We start from the raw sequence: 20,404 nt of genomic DNA, 5'->3' as shown, positions 1-20,404 counted from the left end.
TATCCCTGCCCCCAGCGCTGACATTCAGTGCTAACTCTGCCCCCAGCGCTGACATTCAGTGCTAACTCTGCCCCCAGTGCTGACATTGTGCTAACCCTGCCCCCAGTGCTGACATTCAGTGCTAACCCTGCCCCCAGTGCTGACATTGTGCTAACCCTGCCCCCAGTGCTGACATTCAGTGCTAACCCTGCTCCCAGTGCTGACATATAGTGCTAACTCTGCCCCAGTGCTGACATTGTGCTAACCCTGCCCCCAGTGCTGACATTCAGTGCTAACCCTGCTCCCAGTGCTGACATTCAGTGCTAACTGCCCCCAGCTGACATTGTGCTAACCCTGCCCCCAATGCTGACATTCAGTGCTAACCCTGCCCCCAGTGCTGACATTCAGTGCTAACTCTGCCCCCAGCTGACATTGTGCTAACCCTGCTCCCAGTGCTGACATTCAGGGCTATCGCTGCCCTCATTGAAAGCAACTAAGCTGAGATGCTGAGCCCTGTGAGTGCCTGGGTGCTGGTGTATGGTGAGGGCAGCATTCAGAGTGCAGGGCTGTGCTGCTGCTGCTGGCATTTACTGAACCAGCTGGAAAATGGATCACAGCATGGAGAAGGCATGAAGATGCTGGATTTGGAGGTTTGTGAAGTCTTTGAAAGCAGTGTAAGGGTTAAAAGTATGGAGCCTGAATCTGTGCTGCTCTGCATTTCAGAGCTGGGATGGTTAACAGCTGACCCTCCCCTTACAATAAGTTGTTTGAGATCAGGGGTTGCAATCCTGCTCCCCCCTGCCCTTTGTCCTCTGTCCTCTCAGTCCCTCCCTCCCTCCCTCCCTCTGGTTACAAAGGGCAGGGCAGTGTTTGGCAGAGGAGAGACAGAGGGAGTTCTTTGGAGAAGGCATCCAGAGCTGACGCCGTGAGTCTGTAGCACTCGTTGGTACGGATATTGTGGAAGGGGCTTCTGTCATGGACGAGGGTGGATGTGGGCAGCCTCCGGGCCACAGGCAGGAGCTGAATTAGAAAAGGCAAATGAGCGGAGCTCTCCTTCCCTCCACTCTATTTCACCCCCTTCTCTCCCTCTCACTCCCTCTCCTTCTCTCTCACTCACCTGCCTCTCCATCTTGTCTTTACTCCTCCACACACTCCCCCCTCTCCAGGCTTTCACTAAACATCAGCAGGGCCCCAGTGCCCCCAGCTGAAGGGACTAGGAAGGAGCCATCTCACTCTCTCCCTGTGCCCCGTGAGGAGCCCCCTCAGTTTCTGTCTCTAGGTCCTCCTTGGTGTCCTTCTCCTGTACCTTTATGTTTTCTCTTCCTGCTCTTTTATTACAATCATTCTGTTTATTGCTTTGGCTGGAAAGTGATCTCAGTCTGGATGGGTCTCAGAGCGCCCCCCCTTGCAGAAAATCCTTTTCCTGATGTTCTTCCCTCTTTCAGGATTGAAGGATGGGGGCTATGGGTCCGCTGACCCTTGCTACCCTTCTGGGGTTGCTGGCAGCCCTGGCAGCAGGAAGCCGGAACGGATCACGGATCTGCCAGCCAGCTCCTCTCTGGAGGGTCAATGGGGAGGCCCCTATGGAGGAAAGCCTGGGGCAGGTAACAGTGCTAGCCCTGCTGAAAGCCAGCTGACATTTCTGTCTCACGCAGGCCGCCAGGTGAGAATCTATCCACAGCTACCAATGTCGGGCACAGGGAGAGGGGATGCCATGGTGTCTGCAGGGCCAGTGCACTGGGTAAACATTTGGTCAGCACCCTCCACCTCTAACTTTCCTACTAGCAGCAGCTCCAGCACCACACTCACTCCTAGGGGTAAAAGCAGCTCCAGTGCAGCCCTCACTCCTAGGGGTGGCAGCAGCTCCAGCGCAGCCCTCACTCCTAGGGGTGGCAGCAGCTCCAGCGCAGCCCTCACACTAAGGGGTGGCAGCAGCTCCAGCGCAGCTCTCACTCCTAGGGGTAACAGCAGCTCCAGCACAGCCCTCACTCCTAGGGGTAACAGCAGCTCCAGCGCAGCCCTCACTCCTAGGAGTAACAGCAGCTCCAGCGCAGCCCTCACTCCTAGGGGTGGCAGCAGCTCCAGCACAGCCCTCACTCCTAGGGGTGGCAGCAGCTCCAGCGCAGCCCTCACTCCTAGGGGTAACAGCAGCTCCAGCGCAGCCCTCACTCCTAGGGGTAACAGCAGCTCCAGTGCAGCCCTCACTCCTAGGGGTGGCAACAGCTCCAGCATAGCTCTCACTCCTAGGGGTGGCAGCAGCTCCAGCATAGCTCTCGCTCCTAGGGGTAACAGCAGCTCCAGCGCAGCCCTCACTCCTAGGGGTGACAGCAGCTCCAGCATAGCTCTCACTCCTAGGGGTAACAGCAGCTCCAGCACAGCCCTCACTCCTAGGGGTAACAGCAGCTCCAGCGCAGCCCTCACTCCTAGGGGTAACAGCAGCTCCAGCACAGCCCTCACTCCTAGGGGTGACAGCAGCTCCAGCATAGCTCTCACTCCTAGGGGTAACAGCAGCTCCAGCACAGCCCTCACTCCTAGGGGTAACAGCAGCTCCAGCGCAGCCCTCACTCCTAGGGGTAACAGCAGCTCCAGCGCAGCCCTCACTCCTAGGGGTGGCAGCAGCTCCAGCGCAGCCCTCACTCCTAGGGGTGGCAGCAGCTCCAGCGCAGCCCTCACTCCTAGGGGTGGCAGCAGCTCCAGCGCACTGCTCCCTTTAGTGATATTGGCTCTAGCACAGCATTGCTTTGGGCTTTGTGCTAGCGGGATTTTGCAATCCCCAAAATGTTGACATTTTAGGCAAGCGCCTAGTTTTTGCCTCCTGGAAGCCCCGGCCCTGGTGTCTGCTGCTGTCGCATTACAAGTGGGTACCAGTCCCATCGACTTCTCAGCTGATTGGGGGAGGCTATGCCAGTGACTTTCCTTTCTTGTCTGCACAGCCTGGGTGGCCTGCGGGAGAGACTGCTCCGCCAGGGAGTGCTGAACGTGACGTACCTGATTGTGAATGACAGGGAGCTGCTGTCCCAAGTGCTGTACCCTGAGCTGCAGCAGCGCGCCCCGCCCGGGGTCCCCGTGTACCAGCAATCCCTGCAGGAGCCCGATGTCTGGCAGATCCTGGCAGGAGACAAGGACGACTTCCTCATCTACGACAAGTCAGTGTCCTGAGAATATCAGCATCCCCCCACCCCGTCTGAATCGTTTCACTGGCGTCTCCCGGCTGTCTCTGCCTCCCCCCAGCCCGTCTGAATCGTTTCTCTGGCGTCTCCCGGCTGTCTCTGCCTCCCCCCACCCCGTCTGAATCGTTTCACTGGCGTCTCCCGGCTGTCTCTGCCTCCCCCCAGCCCGTCTGAATCGTTTCTCTGGCGTCTCCGGCTGTCTCTGCCTCCCCCCACCCCGTCTGAATCGTTTCACTGGCGTCTCCCAGCTGTCTCTGCCTCCCCCCACCCCGTCTGAATCGTTTCACTGGCGTCTCCCAGCTGTCTCTGCCTCCCCACCCCATCTGAATCGTTTCTCTGGCGTCTCCCGGCTGTCTCTGCCTCCCCCCACCCCGTCTGAATCGTTTCACTGGGTCTCCCAGCTGTCTCTGCCTCCCCCCACCCCGTCTGAATCGTTTCACTGGCGTCTCCCAGCTGTCTCTGCCTCCCCACCCCATCTGAATCGTTTCTCTGGCGTCTCCCGGCTGTCTCTGTCTCCCCACCCCATCTGAATCGTTTCTCTGGCATCTTCTGCCTCCCCCCACCCCGTCTGAAATGTTTCTCTGGCGTCTCCCGGCTGTCTCTGCCTTCCCCCCCCCCCTCCCGCCATCCCATCTGAAGTGTTTCTCTGGCGTCTCCCGGCTGTCTCTGCCTCCCCCCACCCCGTCTGAAATGTTTCTCTGGCATCTCCCGGCTGTCTCTGCCTCCCCCCCCCTCCCGCCATCCCATCTGAAGCATTTCTCTGGCATCTCCTGGCTGTCTCTGCCTCCCCCCACCCCATCTGAATCATTTCTCTGGCATCTCCTGGCTGTCTCTGCCTCCCCCCACCCTGTCTGAAATGTTTCTCTGGCATCTCCCAGCTGTCTCTGCCTCCCCCCACCCCGTCTGAATCGTTTCACTGGCGTCTCCCGGCTGTCTCTGCCTCCCCCACCCCATCTGAATAGTTTCTCTGGCATCTTCTGCCTCCCCCGACCCCGTCTGAAATGTTTCTCTGGCGTCTCCCGACTGTCTCTGCCTCCCCCCCACCCCGTCTGAAATGTTTCTCTGACGTCTCCTGGCTGTCTCTGCTTTCCCCCCCCTCCCGCCATCCCATCTGAAGCGTTTCTCTGGCGTCTCCCGGCTGTCTCTGCCTCCCCCCACCCCGTCTGAATCGTTTCACTGGCGTCTCCCGGCTGTCTCTGCCTCCCCCACCCCATCTGAATCGTTTCTCTGGCATCTTCTGCCTCCCCCGACCCCGTCTGAAATGTTTCTCTGGCGTCTCCCGACTGTCTCTGCCTCCCCCCACCCCGTCTGAAATGTTTCTCTGACGTCTCCCGGCTGTCTCTGCCTTCCCCCACCCCCTCCCGCCATCCCATCTGAAGCGTTTCTCTGGCGTCTCCCGGCTGTCTCTGCCTTCCCCCCCCCTCCCGCCATCCCATCTGAAGCGTTTCTCTGGCGTCTCCCGGCTGTCTCTGCCTCCCCCCACCCCATTTGAAATGTTTCTCTGGCGTCTCCCGGCTGTCTCTGCCTCCCCCCCCTGCCGCCATCCCATCTGAAGCGTTTCTCTGGTTTCTCCCGGCTGTCTCTGCCTCCCCCCACCAAGTCTGAAATGTTTCTCTGGCGTCTCCCGGCTGTCTCTGCCTCCCTCCCCTCCCGCCATCCCATCTGAAGCGTTTCTCTGGCATCTCCCGGCTGTCTCTGCCTCCCCCCACCCCATCTGAATCGTTTCTCTGGCGTCTCCTGGCTGTCTCTGCCTCCCCCCACCCTGTCTGAAATGTTTCTCTGGCATCTCCCAGCTGTCTCTGCCTCCCCCCACCCTGTCTGAAATGTTTCTCTGGCATCTCCCGGCTGTCTCTGCCTCCCCCCACCCCATCTGAAGCATTTCACTGGCGTCTCCTGGCTGTCTCTGCCTCCCCCCACCCCGTCTGAAATGTTTCTCTGGCATCTCCTGGCTGTCTCTGCCTCCCCCACCCCATCTGAAATGTTTCTCTGGTATCTCCCGGCTGTCTCTACCTCTCCCCACCCCATCTGAAGCGTTTCTCTGGCGTCTCCCAGCTGTCTCTGCCCCTTCTCCCCATCTGAAGCGTTTCTCTGGTGTGTCCCAGGTGTCTCTGCCCTCCCCACCCTGTCTGAAGTGTTTCTCCGGTGTCTCTAGGCAGTCTCTGCCGCTCCCACCCTTCTCTGAAGTGTTTCTCTAGGGTCTCCTGGCTGTCACTTGTGTTTGACTCTGTCCGTGCAAACCCTGAGCCAAGGAGTCACCTTACTCCCAGCTGCCTCTGCCACCTCTCTCTGTTCAGGCTTTCTGTCACTATTAATCTCCTGATCTCTGGCGCCCTGACCTTCTGGGAGCCGTAAAACACCGGACAGACCAGGCGCTGGGCACCAATGGTTTCTTTCTTTTGGGGGAGAACCCTATGATGGGCCTCTGGTGAGCCTTCAGTGGCTGCTTCCTTCCAAGAGCACAGTCTCTGAGCTTCTGCCTAAGAACATAAGAACATGCCATGCTGGGTCAGACCAAGGGTCCATCAAGCCCAGCATCCTGTCTCCAACAGAGGCCAATCCAGGTCATAAGAACCTGGCAAGTACCCAAAAACTAAGTCTATTCCATGTAACCATTGCTAATGGCAGTGGCTATTCTCTAAGTGAACTTAATAGCAGGTAATGGACTTCTCCTCCAAGAACTTATCCAATCCTTTTTTAAACACAGCTACACTAACTGCACTAACCACATCCTCTGGCAACAAATTCCAGAGTTTAATTGTGCGTTGAGTAAAAAAGAGCTTTCTCCGATTAGTTTTAAATGTGCCCCATGCTAACTTCATGGAGTGCCCCCTAGTCTTTCTATTATCTGAAAGAGTAAATAACCGATTCACATCTACCCGTTCTAGACCTCTCATGATTTTAAACACCTTTATCATATCCCCCCTCAGTCGTCTCTTCTCCAAGCTGAAAAGTCCTAACCTCTTTAGTCTTTCCTCATAGGGGAGCTGTTCCATTCCCTTTATCATTTTGGTAGCCCTTCTCTGTACCTTCTCCATCGCAATTATATCTTTTTTGAGATGCGGCGACCAGAATTGTACACAGTATTCAAGGTGCGGTCTCACCATGGAGCGATACAGAGGCATTATGACATTTTCCGTTTTATTCACCATTCCCTTTCTAATAATTCCCAACATTCTGTTTGCTTTGACTGCCGCAGCACACTGAGCCGACGATTTCAATGTGTTATCCAGTATGACGCCTAGATCTCTTTCTTGGGTTGTAGCACCTAATATGGAACCCAACATTGTATAATTATATACACCGAATACTGGTGGCCACATCCTTTCTACAGCTGCTGTTTGAGACTGGCGAATAACTGGGCAAGTTAATGTCTTGCAGGAGGTGATTGCTTCAGTAAGGGTAGCCCAAGGACCACTCATCTCTCAGCTTTACTTTTGTTTTCCAGGTGTGGCCAACTTACATTTCACATCCGGCTCCCGTACAGTTTCCTGCACTTTCCCTATGTGGAGGCAGCCATCCGTTCCACCTATACCAAGGACCTCTGTGGAAACTGCACCTTCTACCCAGCAAACAGCACGCTGCAGGTGAGAGGCAGCACAGAGCATTGTGTGTGCCCTGCATGGGTCTGTGTGTGGGGAGCACAGACAGGAAACAGAGGAAAATTAAATGGTCAGTTTTCTCAATGGAGGAAGGTCACCAGTGAAGTGCCTCAGGGATCTCTACTAGAACCGGTACTTTTCAATGTATTTATAAATGATCTGGAAAGGGGAACCAGTGAGGTGATCAGATTTGCAGACAACACAAAATTATTCAAAGTTGTTAAATCATAAGAGGATTGAGAGAAATTGCAAAAGGACCTTGCAAAACTGGGAGATTGCACATGCAGATGAAATTTAATGTGGACAAGGGCAAAGTGATGCACTTAGGGAAGAGTAACTCAAATTATAGCTACACAATGCAAAGTTCCATATTATCTGGTCGCCGCATCTCAAAAAAGATATAATTGCGATGGAGAAGGGCAACCAAAATGATAAAGGGGATGGAACAGCTCCCCTATGAAGAAAGAGTAAAGAGGTTAGGGCTGTTCAGCTTGGAGAAGAGACGGCTGAGGGGGGATGTGATAGAGGTCTTTAAATCATGAGTGGAGTGGAATGGTTAAATGTATTTAAAAAGTACTTTTCGCCCACCAATCACAGCATTAGCCATTCTAGGCTGTTACAGAATACATAAATATTATTCATAACAAAATTAATTCTAATTTAAAGCACATATAATAAAGAAAACAGCAATGTAATACAATTTAGTAAAATGCTTGATTATAAAGGTAATGCAAATCGTTTGTTTACATTTAAAACAAAATAAGACTAGAGGACACTCCAGGAAATGTAAAACAATAGCTAGGTTTGAAAAGGTTTGGAGAAGTTCCTGGAGGAAAGTCCATGAACTGTTATTAACCAGGTAGATGTGAGGAATGCCATTGCTTACCCTTGTGTGCTAGGTTAGTAGCTTGGGATCTATCTATTATTTGGGATCCTGCCAGGTACTTGTGACTTGGATTGGCCTCTGTTGGACACAGGATACTGGGCTTGATGGTCCCTTGGTCTGACCCAGTATGGCAAATCTTATTGGTGGGGGAAATAGTAATAGAGAACCTGAGTAGATCAAAGAGACTGCTCTGCTCTCTATTCCAGCCCCTCCCCTTCTGCTCAGTGCAAGGAACAGGAGGAGAGAGGTAAGGCCAGAGCACACAGCAGGAAGCAAAGAAAAGCACTCTGCTCCCTAATCCAGCCCCTCTCCTCCGGTCATTCAGGGTCATGAAGGCATCAGACTGAGCAGAGCATAGGAGTCTGTGGCTAAGACCTTCTACTCTGCTGCCCCTTGCCTGGGAGAGGAGGAGAGGGCAGTAATAGTATCAACAGTACCTAGGGTAACAAATCCTAATCTGTCCTGCTAGAGGGTGCTGCAGGGCAGGAGTAGGGGGGTCTCTATAACGCTGCGGATATAGGGGTCTCTGTACTGCCGACAACAGTTTCCATCATGAGCAGGTATGTGAAATATTTTGCATTCGATCTTATGGCCTGAGCCTTCTTTCACAGGAAATGGTGAATGTAACTGCTCCAGAAAATAGCAGCATGAATGCAACTGAGAGCCACCAATCCCCTCCCCGGGAAGAGCAGGAAATGAACGCTCCAACCAATAATCATGCACAGCACAGACCCCAGCAGCCACTCAGCGAAGAGCAAGAACAGGAGCGCCCCAGGCTTCATGGAACAGGCCACAGCCACCCCAATCACCAGGAAGGAGGACAGCAGCAGCACCCTGGATAGGGGCTTACTGGTCAGAGAAAGCGTTGAACTGGCTCCACTTCCCATGCAGACCAAAGCCTCATCGGGGGAGGGGCATATTATGCAACGTGTGATGCTTTGTCCGGCAGCAGAGTTCAGCTGTTAAAACCATTTCCAGTCTGGAAATGGTTATTACCCTGTGGGGTAACCTACATGAGATGAGAACTTCATGGCCATTCATCTCTTGATAACTGGTGGCAGAAGGAACGGTCAGCAAATGTTGTCTTCAGGTGTATATGGTGGGAAAGTCATCTGCTGCTCCGTAGCAACGCTTCGGGGAAGATGATACTGGTAGTGCATGGCAGGAGGCAGCAGACGAATCCTCCTTCTGTACAAAGGCTCTGGAGTGAAGGTCTTGGCTGGCTTCTGGCCCTGTAGATGCTGCACCTCATGGGTTTTCTAAATACCACATCGCAGCAGCTTGGGCAGCCGGTGCTCGCTGCAGCCCCCAGAGATCAAGCAAAGCCCAAAGCAACATGGCTAGTGAAAAGGGGGTTTGGACCATTCCACTGGAAAGTGAAAAGGTGCACACCTCCTCTTCCAAGACCTTATTAAAACCAGCAAGAAAGGAGAACTAGGAAGACAATACAAGGATGGGCATTGCTGCCTTATCTCCCTCCCTATAACAAGGGGATCTAGTGCTTCTGCCCCTGCACTACTAACCACTGCCAGCAGTTCTCCCTCAAGCCACAACTTGTAAAGATGCTGCTAAAATTTCCCAGTCAGGAAGGTCCAATCTTTCCCCAAGCAGGGAGTGAAGCAAGATAGCAGGAGGATGGTGGTGACATCGCCTGACGCTCTTACCTTTCCTGAGCATGCGGAGGGCTTCCTGCACAGTCAGCACTGCCCTGCACGGCTCCTTAGTCTGTTTTCTTCTGTTCATACAAAGGATTGCATTTCTGCTGTCTCTCCTTCAGCCGCTCACCAAATGCTTTGCTTGTGTTTTTTTTTTTGTTTGTTTTTGTAGCTTCTTGTTATTTTTTCCTTTGTCAAAGTATTCTACATGGTTTTCTCCTCACAAGTCTCCCCCCCCAAAATGTTTGTATACTTTATTCTTCAAAAATTGTTTGACCTAGCCTCAGCTCTCTTTGCAATGGCAGACAGTAAATCAGGCTTCAAACGATGCCTCCACTGATTCTACAAATCACAAATCTGCCTGGGTTTAAATGTTGCTCAGGAGCAGAACCTTTGCCATATCTTTGCCGATTCCGAATCTGCTCCTGCCAAATAACCCCTGCTGATTCTAGTGGCAGAATCAGACCGTTCCTCTCCTGGGATTCCTTCCTCCACACAGGATCAGGAAAGGGTTTCTTGACTTGTTTAAGAACTATTTTACTAATATACCAGACTCTCCACCTCCACCATCTCAGTCAGAAGAAAATGACTTTGCTTTTGCAATCCATAGCCCCAAAATCTGCCCTATGAATAGAAATTCAGGGTTCACCTTTGTCCAAGGAGAGGGGGGCCTCAGACCAGGAGGGATAGGCTCTTTCAGTCTTGCTGAAAAGGTAATTTCCCAAAGGTAAATCTAACAGCTATTTATTTCCTAGGGAGCCAAAATCAATAGCAGATACACCTTGAGAATGATTTTCAGCACCTCCTAGCCGGATACATTTGGACTTATCTGGCTTAGTGGAGCCATTTCCATATTGAATACGTTCAGGGATAAGTAAAGGAGTATTTATTTAGCTAACTTGGCTGGATAAGTGCTGATATTCAGCCTTATCCATCTAAGTTAGCCGGATAAGTTAAACCTGCTATTCAGCTGGCCTAAACTTACCTGGCTAACTATTAAATAGTTGAGTATATGTCAGCCAAGTTAGATGGATACGTTTATACGGCTAACTTAGATAATGGCTGAATATGGATCCCTTAGTTACCAATTACAGCCACATGAATGTTCATTGAACCAGCAGGTAGCACAGAAACTATTTCAACTTTGGGGCAATCTACAGGTAGATCTCTTCGCAATGCCAAGGAACAACAAAGTTCCCATGTACTGCTCCAGGACACCAGCAAGGGACAGTCTGACAACAGATGCCTTTTCAATCCAGTGGAATCAGGGGCTTCTTGTGTGTTCCCTCTGATTCCCCTTAAAGCCAAGACAGTCCAAAGGTTAAGAAGAAGAGAAAGTCTAATGATTTTTGGCCATGTCAAATTTGATTTTTATGGCTTCAATAGCTAGATGTTCAGCAGTTAACAAGATTGAGAATATGCCCAGTCCTGATCACTTAGTGCAAGAGGAATCTTCTTCATCCAAACCTTCAATCTGTAGCACTGACTGCAAGGATGTTGAACGCCAACTAGTCTCTTCTATCCTATTGTCTTCTAGCATCAAGAAAGTCAATACCAGAAGATCTTGCAACTTTAAATGGAAAAGATTTGCTATTTGGTGTTCACGGGTCAATCAGGAGCCCTTTAAGTGTCCTGTTCTCTTCTTATTTCAATTCTGTCTCAGCTTATGAAATTGCCATTTGAGCCTGTAGCAAGAGCAGATCTAAAATTCCTTACTTAAAACATTTTGGTTTTTGATGCCTGCAACTCTATTTGAAGAATAAATGATTGCCATCGCTTGCCTCGTACTCTGCATACATCCAAATTTTCCTCCTTAGAGTAGTTTTGAAATCTCATCCTAAATTTGTTCTGAAAGTGGTTTCTCATTTTCACGTAAATCAGTCCATTGTACTGCCCACGTTTTCTTTGAGACCACGTCCATAAGGTGAAGAGACTCATCGTACACTGGACCCCAGAAGAGAGAATAAGACCATACCGGACGTCTTCACAGTTATTAATTTCCTTCAGCCCAGTCAAACACAGTTTTCCGTTACAAAAAGAACATTTTTCATGCGGATTTCTGATTCATCTCTTATTGTTATGCTCAATGAGAACAACTCCATACTAAAGTGAAAGCACATCAGATCAGAGCTATGGCAGCTTCCTTAGCCCATCTTCACTTTGTCTCCATAGAAGATATTTGCAGGGCTGCTGCCTGCTCTTCTGGCCACACATTCACTGCTCATTACTGCCTAGAAAATTCTTCACCTCAAGGCAGCGGTTTTGGCCAAGCACTTCTCAAGAACGTATTTAATTCCTTCAACATTCACCTCAACCCCTTCAAAACATGGGTTGCGTGTTATTCGCTACCATATAAGAACATAAGAACCTGCCATACTGGGTCAGACCAAGGGTCCATCAAGCCCAGCATCCTGCTTCCAACAGAGGCCAATCCAGGCCATAAGAACCTGGCAAGGACCCAAACCTAGCAACTGTTTTATGTGGCCATCAGTTTGGAAGCGCCCACTTGTGTGGCTGATACTTATCCTGCTTGGTCCCGGAGAAAGCTAAGCTGCTCACCTGTAACAGGTAATCCCTGTAGACAGCAGGACAAATTGGCCACACAATCCCACCCTCTTCCCCTTAAAATTTAAGGTCAGCTTACTACAAACCCCTCATGCGGCGATGGCAGGAGCTGCGCAGGAAGACCTGAACATGCTCAGAAAGATCTTTCTCTGGATGGTTGTTGTGTTGTTACATGTAGATAACCAGCAGCTGTAATGTAATACCCCTCCCAACAGCTTGGCTGAAAAAGGGACAAGTTTATCAGCCATGGATGTATAGAATTAAATTCCAAACAATCCAGCGGGGCATGACAGAACCCACACACCTAAGAGCTGTAATCACCTCTTCCAGTGAGATCGGAGTGGATTATAAACCATCCAGGATGGGCTGGCATCCTATGACTAGTATACAGCTGCTGATACTAAGAGGCCAAAGCCTCTATCATTTCCTTAAGTGAGGAGGTTAGCTTCCCATTTACATCAATTGCCTTAATTAATCTTCCAGTCCTTAAACCCTTGAGCTGTCTGGCCAAGGTATCTCAGATTTGTTGGTTTAAAAGAATATATCTCTTATTTAAATACATTTGAATACATGGAATTTGCTGCCAGAGGATGTGGTTAGTGCAGTTTAGTGTAGCTGGGTTCAAAAAAGGTTTGGATAAGTTCTTGGAGGAGAAGTCCATTACCTGCTATTAATCAAGTTTACTTAGGGAATAGCCACCGCTATTCACTGCATCAGTAGCATGGGATCTTCTTAGTGTTTGGGTAATTGCCAGGTTCTTGTGGCCTGGTTTGGCCTCTGTTGGAAACAGGATGCTGGGCTTGATGGACCCGTGGTCTGACCCAGCATGGCAATTTCTTATGTTCTTATTAGCCTTTCATCAAATATTTAATTTCACTTCCTTTCTGAATTGTTTTAACACAAATTAAGTCCCTACCATTTTTGCTCTTTTGCTGCTCTTAAAATATCATTATCCAAAGTCTAAACCTAAACTCCCTCTCATTTGTGTTTACTGGTAATGCCAGTAACCTGTCCTCCTCTACCAAGAGAGAGAGAGGTCCCATCTACTTGGAATATTATCCAGGATAACAAGGCCTTCCAGAGTCAGGGGCAACTGGTTTATAACCAGGGGGCATGAGCGAATACCCCAAGCACTCCAGTTACCTCTGAAAGTCTATTTCTAGAGCCAGACCCACCCACATCTATTCCAATTCCCTGTATATTGCCCGTCTGCCCCCCCTCTCTCAGCAGCTCCTGTGACCCTGTTTATTGCCCCTTCCTGCCCCTCTCCTCAGCAGCTCCTTTGTCCCTGTTATTATTCCTGCCTGCCCCTCTCTCTCCTCAGCAGCTCCTGTGTCCATTTATTGCCCCTGTTGGCCCCTCTCTCACCTCAGCAGCTCCTGTGTCCCTGTTTATTACCCCTGTCTGCCCCTCTCTCCTCAGCAGCTCCTTTGTCCCCATTTATTGCCCTTCCCTGCCCCCTCTCTATCCACAGCCACTCCTCTGCCCCTGTTTATTACCCCTGCCTGCTCTCTCCCCCTCCTCAGCTTCCCCCAGGGTGTGTATAGAGCCAGTTCTTTGCCTCCTTTTCTTTCATACACTAACATTTTTTTTATCTTCTAAACACATTTTTAGGAAAATATTAAGAACCTAATTCTGTTCCTGGGAAGACTTTGAGACGAACGAGAGGAGCCGAGCCCTGCTGCTGCCTGGCAGGTTCTCTGCTGGGAGCCTGAGGCTCAGAGGGTCCGCTGCTCAGAGACCCTTACCACAGGGCAACTGGTGACCCCCTCACACCTTCTTGACTCAATGATGACGATTCTGTAAACTGCATCCCAGTCAGAGCTGTCCGATGCCGTCAAAGGGTGTGAGGGGTCAGCGGTTGCTGTGGGAGCCGGGAGGGTACCAACCTGTAAGACTGCCCTTCAGGCATCTAGATCAGGAGCATATGCAATCAGGGGCTCAGAGTGCCACAGGCAGTGGGGAAAGGTCCAACCAAAGCTCCTATTCTCTTTTTGGGATGACGGATGTGCAGTGCATTAATAAAAGTGTCTGACTGTGTGTGGCCCCTTGGGCTCATCTTTGTTATCAGTGCTTGTTTGCTTTATCCAGTCTGTGTGGGGCTCCTGCGCAAAGCCCGAATTCTGGTACCAGCTCCGCCCACATGGACCCTTCAGGCGCTGCAGGATAAACCTCTCTGCAGTCCCGGGAAAGGGATCCTTCCAATAGGGAACAGCAGTTCACACAACAAACCCCCCTCCCCCTTCAGGTCTACATTCAGAATTTTGTTCCATAAATAGAAAAAAAATACTTTATTGCAGAAGTCCAGTTTCAAAGTCCAAAAAAAAATAAATCTCATACTCCTTCCTCCTATCCCCAGTCCTTTCACCTTCTCCTCACCCTATTCCTAGTCCTCCTCCCCATCCCTGGTCCTCTCACCCTCTCCTTCTCTTCTGCCCACCCCTGTGGTGAAACTTACCCAATAAAACAATACATTATACAGATACAAGGAAGGGTGGAAGATGACTTCATTTTTATAATGTGAAAGATGGAAATGTTTGCCCATGTGCTTCAGAGTTTTCCAGTTTTTGCTACTGAATCTATGCCTGAGAGCAAACTGCAGGGTTGTGCCTTACCCCTCCTGCTCCCTGTTCTCTGACTTTACCCGGGGACTGGTGGGGGGGGCAACAGCAGCAACAGCGCCTAGGGGTGGCAAACTCCTAAATCCGTCTCTGCTGCTAGGCAAACCTAGCGGGAGCACGCGGACGGGACTGGGGCTGGGCTCTGCGGGGTCAGCCTTAGCCTTCCCTGGGCCCGGCAGGACTCAGACAAGCGTCCCCCAAAGGGGTGGGAGGCGAGGGCTGGAAACAAAGAAGCAGGCTCCAGGTGTGGGTCAAGGTCGAGGCAGGCGCAGGGGCAGTGCTCGAGGTCCGTGGCAGAGGTCGGTACCAGGCGGCAGGGAAGCAGGCAGGTGGAGGTGCAAGCTGTGGTCAACGTCCGAGGCAAGGGTCAGGACCAGGAGTCGGTCGAGATGGACAGAGGAGGAACGGAAGGCACGGGGGGGGGGGGGGGACCAGGACGCAGCAGGGGCACACAGGGCAAGGCAGAGGCAGGGCAGACGGCAGCATGCCCTGAGGACTAGGCCAGGAGGTCAGGGGCCATGCTTAAATAGCCCAGCAGAGCTGTCAGGAGTGCAGGTGCAGGAGGGCGGGGGGGGGGGGGGCGGGAGCGCCACACAAAGAAACTCGTGGGCATCCCGGGGTGAGTGTGGCTGGGGGCGGGACAGCCCTGCATTGCATTCATTCTCAGTTCTCTCACAAGTGACCCTTCCACTGGTTACCCACAGTTTTCTCTCAAATTTGGAAACAACGATCCTCTAAGCCTGGGGTTCTGAACCCAGTCCTTGGGGCCCCCCTAATCTGAAAGGTTTTCAGGATATCCACAATGAATATTCCCAGGAGATCTGCATGCAAATCAATCTCATGCATATTCACTGTGGAAATCCTGAAAACCTGACTGGCCAGCTGTGCCCCAAGGACTGGGGTGAGAAGCCCTGCTCTGGACACTGTATCCCCTCCAAGGCTGAAGAACAGACAGGGAAAGCTTCTCTTCCCACAGCAAATCCCCAACCGTGGGCTGCCCTGGGCGGAGCGGGAGTCCTTGTAGATTTGCTGATCCTTAGCATGCTGCACGGTGCTCTCTAGCCCTGAATTCCTCACGCTAACTTCTTAGCCTCAGAGATCTTTCTGTCAACTCCTCAGGCTCCAGCCTAGTGCTGGAGGGAGCACCTTAAAGCCCCCTCAATAATTCAACAGCTAAATACACATCTGCCAGGGCCTCCTCTTGCTGGAAAAGGTTCCATTCCAACAGAAACAGATTGTAGAGGCTCAACAAGGGCCACATGTCTGAATTATTAAGAACGTTGCTAACCCTGTAAAAACTTTGCTAGCAGTAATCTTGTTATGGGTTTGACAGTTGCTTGGTTTTGATTGTAAATATTACCCTTATCATAAGGCTTGGGAGTAACCTGCAGGGAACGGCAGTTACTGCCCTTAACAGAAACATGGGGGTAACCTGCACGGAGCAGCAGTTACTGCCTTTAACAGAAACATGGGGGTAACCTGCAGGGAGCGGCAGTTACTGCCATTAACAGAAACATGGGGGTAACCTGCAGGGAACGGCAGTTACTGCCCTTAACAGAAACATGGGGGTAACCTGCACGGAGCAGCAGTTACTGCCTTTAACAGAAACATGGGGGTAACCTGCAGGGAGCGGCAGTTACTGCCATTAACAGAAACATGGGGGTAACCTGCAGGGAGCGGCAGTTACTACCCTTAACAGAAACATGGGGGTAACCTGCACGGAGCAGCAGTTACTGCCTTTAACAGAAACATGGGGGTAACCTGCAGGGAGCGGCAGTTACTGCCCTTAACAGAAACATGGGAGTAACCTGCAGGGAGCGGCAGTTACTGCCCTTAACAGAAACATGGGGGTAACCTGCACGGAGCAGCAGTTACTGCCTTTAACAGAAACATGGGGGTAACCTGCAGGGAGCGGCAGTTACTGCCCTTAACAGAAACATGGGAGTAACCTGCAGGGAGCGGCAGTTACTACCCTTAACAGAAACATGGGGGTAACCTGCAGGGAGCAGCAGTTACTGCCCTTAACAGAAACATGGGGGTAACCTGCAGGGAGCGGCAGTTACTACCCTTAACAGAAACATGGGGGTAACCTGCACGGAGCAGCAGTTACTGCCTTTAACAGAAACATGGGGGTAACCTGCAGGGAGCGGCAGTTACTGCCCTTAACAGAAACATGGGAGTAACCTGCAGGGAGCGGCAGTTACTGCCCTTAACAGAAACATGGGGGTAACCTGCACGGAGCAGCAGTTACTGCCTTTAACAGAAACATGGGGGTAACCTGCAGGGAGCGGCAGTTACTGCCCTTAACAGAAACATGGGAGTAACCTGCAGGGAGCGGCAGTTACTACCCTTAACAGAAACATGGGGGTAACCTGCAGGGAGCAGCAGTTACTGCCCTTAACAGAAACATGGGGGTAACCTGCAGGGAACGGCAGTTACTGCCCTTAACAGAAACATGGGAGTAACCTGCAGGGAGCGGCAGTTACTACCCTTAACAGAAACATGGGGGTAACCTGCAGGGAGCAGCAGTTACTGCCTTTAACAGAAACATGGGGGTAACCTGCAGGGAGCGGCAGTTACTACCCTTAACAGAAACATGGGGATAACCTGCACGGAGCGGCAGTTACTACCCCTAACAGAAGGCATGGGGGTAACCTGCACGGAACGGCAGTTACTGCCCTTAACAGAAACATGGGTGTAACCTGCAGGGAGCGGCAGTTACTACCCTTAACAGAAACACGGGGGTAACCTGCAGGGAGCGGCAGTTACTACCCTTAACAGAAACATGGGAGTAACCTGCAGGGAGCGGCAGTTACTGCCCTTAACAGAAACATGGGGGTAACTTGCACGGAGCAGCAGTTACTGCCCTTAACAGAAACATGGGGGCAACCTGCACGGAGCGGCAGTTACTGCCTTTAACAGAAACATGGGGGTAACCTGCAGGGAGCGGCAGTTACTGCCCTTAACAGAAACATGGGAGTAACCTGCAGGGAGCGGCAGTTACTACCCTTAACAGAAACATGGGGTAACCTGCAGGGAGCAGCAGTTACTGCCCTTAACAGAAACATGGGGGTAACCTGCAGGGAACGGCAGTTACTGCCCTTAACAGAAACATGGGAGTAACCTGCAGGGAGCAGCAGTTACTACCCTTAACAGAAACATGGGGGTAACCTGCAGGGAGCAGCAGTTACTACCCTTAACAGAAACATGGGGATAACCTGCACGGAGCGGCAGTTACTACCCCTAACAGAAGGCATGGGGGTAACCTGCACGGAACGGCAGTTACTGCCCTTAACAGAAACATGGGGGTAACCTGCAGGGAGCGGCAGTTACTACCCTTAACAGAAACATGGGGATAACCTGCACGGAGCGGCAGTTACTACCCCTAACAGAAGGCATGGGGGTAACCTGCACGGAACGGCAGTTACTGCCCTTAACAGAAACATGGGTGTAACCTGCAGGGAGCGGCAGTTACTACCCTTAACAGAAACACGGGGGTAACCTGCAGGGAGCGGCAGTTACTACCCTTAACAGAAACATGGGGGTAACCTGCAGGGAGCGGCAGTTACTGCCCTTAACAGAAACATGGGGGTAACCTGCAGGGAGCAGCAGTTACTGCCCTTAACAGAAACATGGGGGTAACCTGCAGGGAGCGGCAGTTACTACCCTTAACAGAAACATGGGTGTAACCTGCAGGGAGCGGCAGTTACTACCCTTAACAGAAACATGGGGGTAACCTGCAGGAGCGGCAGTTACTGCCCTTAACAGAAACATGGGGGTAACCTGCAGGGAGCGGCAGTTACTACCCTTAACAGAAACATGGGGATAACCTGCACGGAGCGGCAGTTACTACCCCTAACAGAAGGCATGGGGGTAACCTGCATGGAACGGCAGTTACTGCCCTTAACAGAAACATGGGTGTAACCTGCAGGGAGCAGCAGTTACTACCCTTAACAGAAACACGGGGGTAACCTGCAGGGAGCGGCAGTTACTGCCCTTAACAGAAACACGGGGGTAACCTGCAGGGAGCGGCAGTTACTACCCTTAACAGAAACATGGGGGTAACCTGCAGGGAGCAGCAGTTACTTCCCTTAACAGAAACATGGGGGTAACCTGCAGGGAGCGGCAGTTACTACCCTTAACAGAAACATGGGGGTAACCTGCAGGGAGCGGCAGTTACTGCCCTTAACAGAAACATGGGGGTAACCTGCACAGAGCGGCAGTTGCTGCCCTTAACAGAAACATGGGGTAACCTGCATGGAGCGGCAGTTACTACCCTTAACAGAAACATGGGGGTAACCTGCAGGGAGCGGCAGTTACTACCCTTAACAGAAACATGGGGGTAACCTGCAGGGAGCAGCAGTTACTACCCCTAACAGAAGGCATGGGGGTAACCTGCACGGAACGGCAGTTACTGCCCTTAACAGAAACATGGGTGTAACCTGCAGGGAGCAGCAGTTACTACCCTTAACAGAAACACGGGGGTAACCTGCAGGGAGCGGCAGTTACTGCCCTTAACAGAAACACGGGGGTAACCTGCAGGGAGCGGCAGTTACTACCCTTAACAGAAACATGGGGTAACCTGCAGGGAGCAGCAGTTACTTCCCTTAACAGAAACATGGGGGTAACCTGCAGGGAGCGGCAGTTACTACCCTTAACAGAAACATGGGGGTAACCTGCAGGGAGCGGCAGTTACTGCCCTTAACAGAAACATGGGGGTAACCTGCACAGAGCGGCAGTTGCTGCCCTTAACAGAAACATGGGGTAACCTGCATGGAGCGGCAGTTACTACCCTTAACAGAAACATGGGGGTAACCTGCACGGAGCGGCAGTTACTACCCTTAACAGAAACATGGGGGTAACCTGCATGGAGCGGCAGTTATTACCCTTAACAGAAACATGGGGGTAACCTGCACGGAGCAGCAGTTACTGCCCTTAACAGAAACATGGGGGTAACCTGCAGGGAGCGGCAGTTACTACCCTTAACAGAAACATGGGGTAACCTGCATGGAGTGGCAGTTACTACCCTTAACAGAAACATGGGGGTAACCTGCAGGGAGCGGCAGTTACTACCCTTAACAGAAACATGGGGGTAACCTGCATGGAGCGGCAGTTATTACCCTTAACAGAAACATGGGGGTAACCTGCACGGACCAGCAGTTACTGCCCTTAACAGAAACATGGGGGTAACCTGCAGGGAGCGGCAGTTACTACCCTTAACAGAAACATGGGGGTAACCTGCACGGAGCGGCAGTTACTGCCCTTAACAGAAACATGGGGGTAACCTGCACAGAGCGGCAGTTGCTGCCCTTAACAGAAACATGGGGTAACCTGCATGGAGCGGCAGTTACTACCCTTAACAGAAACATGGGGGTAACCTGCAGGGAGCGGCAGTTATTACCCTTAACAGAAACATGGGGGTAACCTGCAGGGAGCGGCAGTTACTGCCTTTAACAGAAACATGGGGTAACCTGCAGGGAGTGGCAGTTACTGCCCTTAACAGAAACATGGGGGTAACCTGCATGGAGCGGCAGTTACTGCCCTTAACAGAAACATGGGGGTAACCTGCACGGAGCGGCAGTTATTACCCTTAACAGAAACATGGGGGTAACCTGCATGGAGCGGCAGTTATCACCCTTAACAGAAACATGGGGGCAACCTGCACGGAGCGGCAGTCACTACCCTTAACAGAAGACTTTCAGGCCATTTATAGCACAAGTAAAGACAGACACTAGGGGACCGGCGGGAGCTTGTCCGTTGTAAGCATTTACACGCTGATTTCAAAGTGAAATCCAGTGCCTGCATGCTGGGGGCGGGGTGGGGTGGTGCTTCTGTGCGCTGTGGGGGGGGGGGGATATGTGCGCGCGCCGGGGGCGGGAGGCGGCCGGTGTGGGGTGTGTTTGCGCGCGCCGGGGCGGGAGGAGGCCGT

The 20,404-nt window shown here is 51.7% G+C and overlaps 1 protein-coding gene across 3 annotated transcripts; it reads left to right on the top strand.

Annotated features, from left to right (window-relative positions):
- The first annotated feature begins 836 nt into the window (after positions 1 to 836).
- Positions 837 to 11,076, top strand: LOC115100313 (selenoprotein Pb-like). 3 transcript variants are annotated; one of them, XM_029618726.1, is made up of 5 exons: positions 837 to 925; positions 1,425 to 1,642; positions 2,913 to 3,125; positions 6,595 to 6,733; positions 8,246 to 11,076. In XM_029618726.1, exons 2-5 carry the CDS (start codon positions 1,434 to 1,436, stop codon positions 8,474 to 8,476), a joined length of 792 nt encoding a protein of 263 aa, XP_029474586.1. In that variant the 5' UTR covers positions 837 to 925; positions 1,425 to 1,433; the 3' UTR covers positions 8,477 to 11,076. The 3 variants fall into 3 exon arrangements, with proteins under 3 accessions (XP_029474586.1, XP_029474588.1, XP_029474587.1); XM_029618728.1 differs by having other exon boundaries at positions 876 to 904; XM_029618727.1 differs by lacking the exon at positions 837 to 925 and adding an exon at positions 929 to 1,013.
- The last annotated feature ends 9,328 nt before the right edge of the window (positions 11,077 to 20,404 follow it).

The sequence above is a fragment of the Rhinatrema bivittatum genome, chromosome 10, assembly GCF_901001135.1.
Source record: "Rhinatrema bivittatum chromosome 10, aRhiBiv1.1, whole genome shotgun sequence".
Taxonomy (NCBI): Eukaryota; Metazoa; Chordata; class Amphibia; order Gymnophiona; family Rhinatrematidae; genus Rhinatrema; species Rhinatrema bivittatum.
This window is presented reverse-complemented; position numbering and strand designations above follow the sequence as displayed.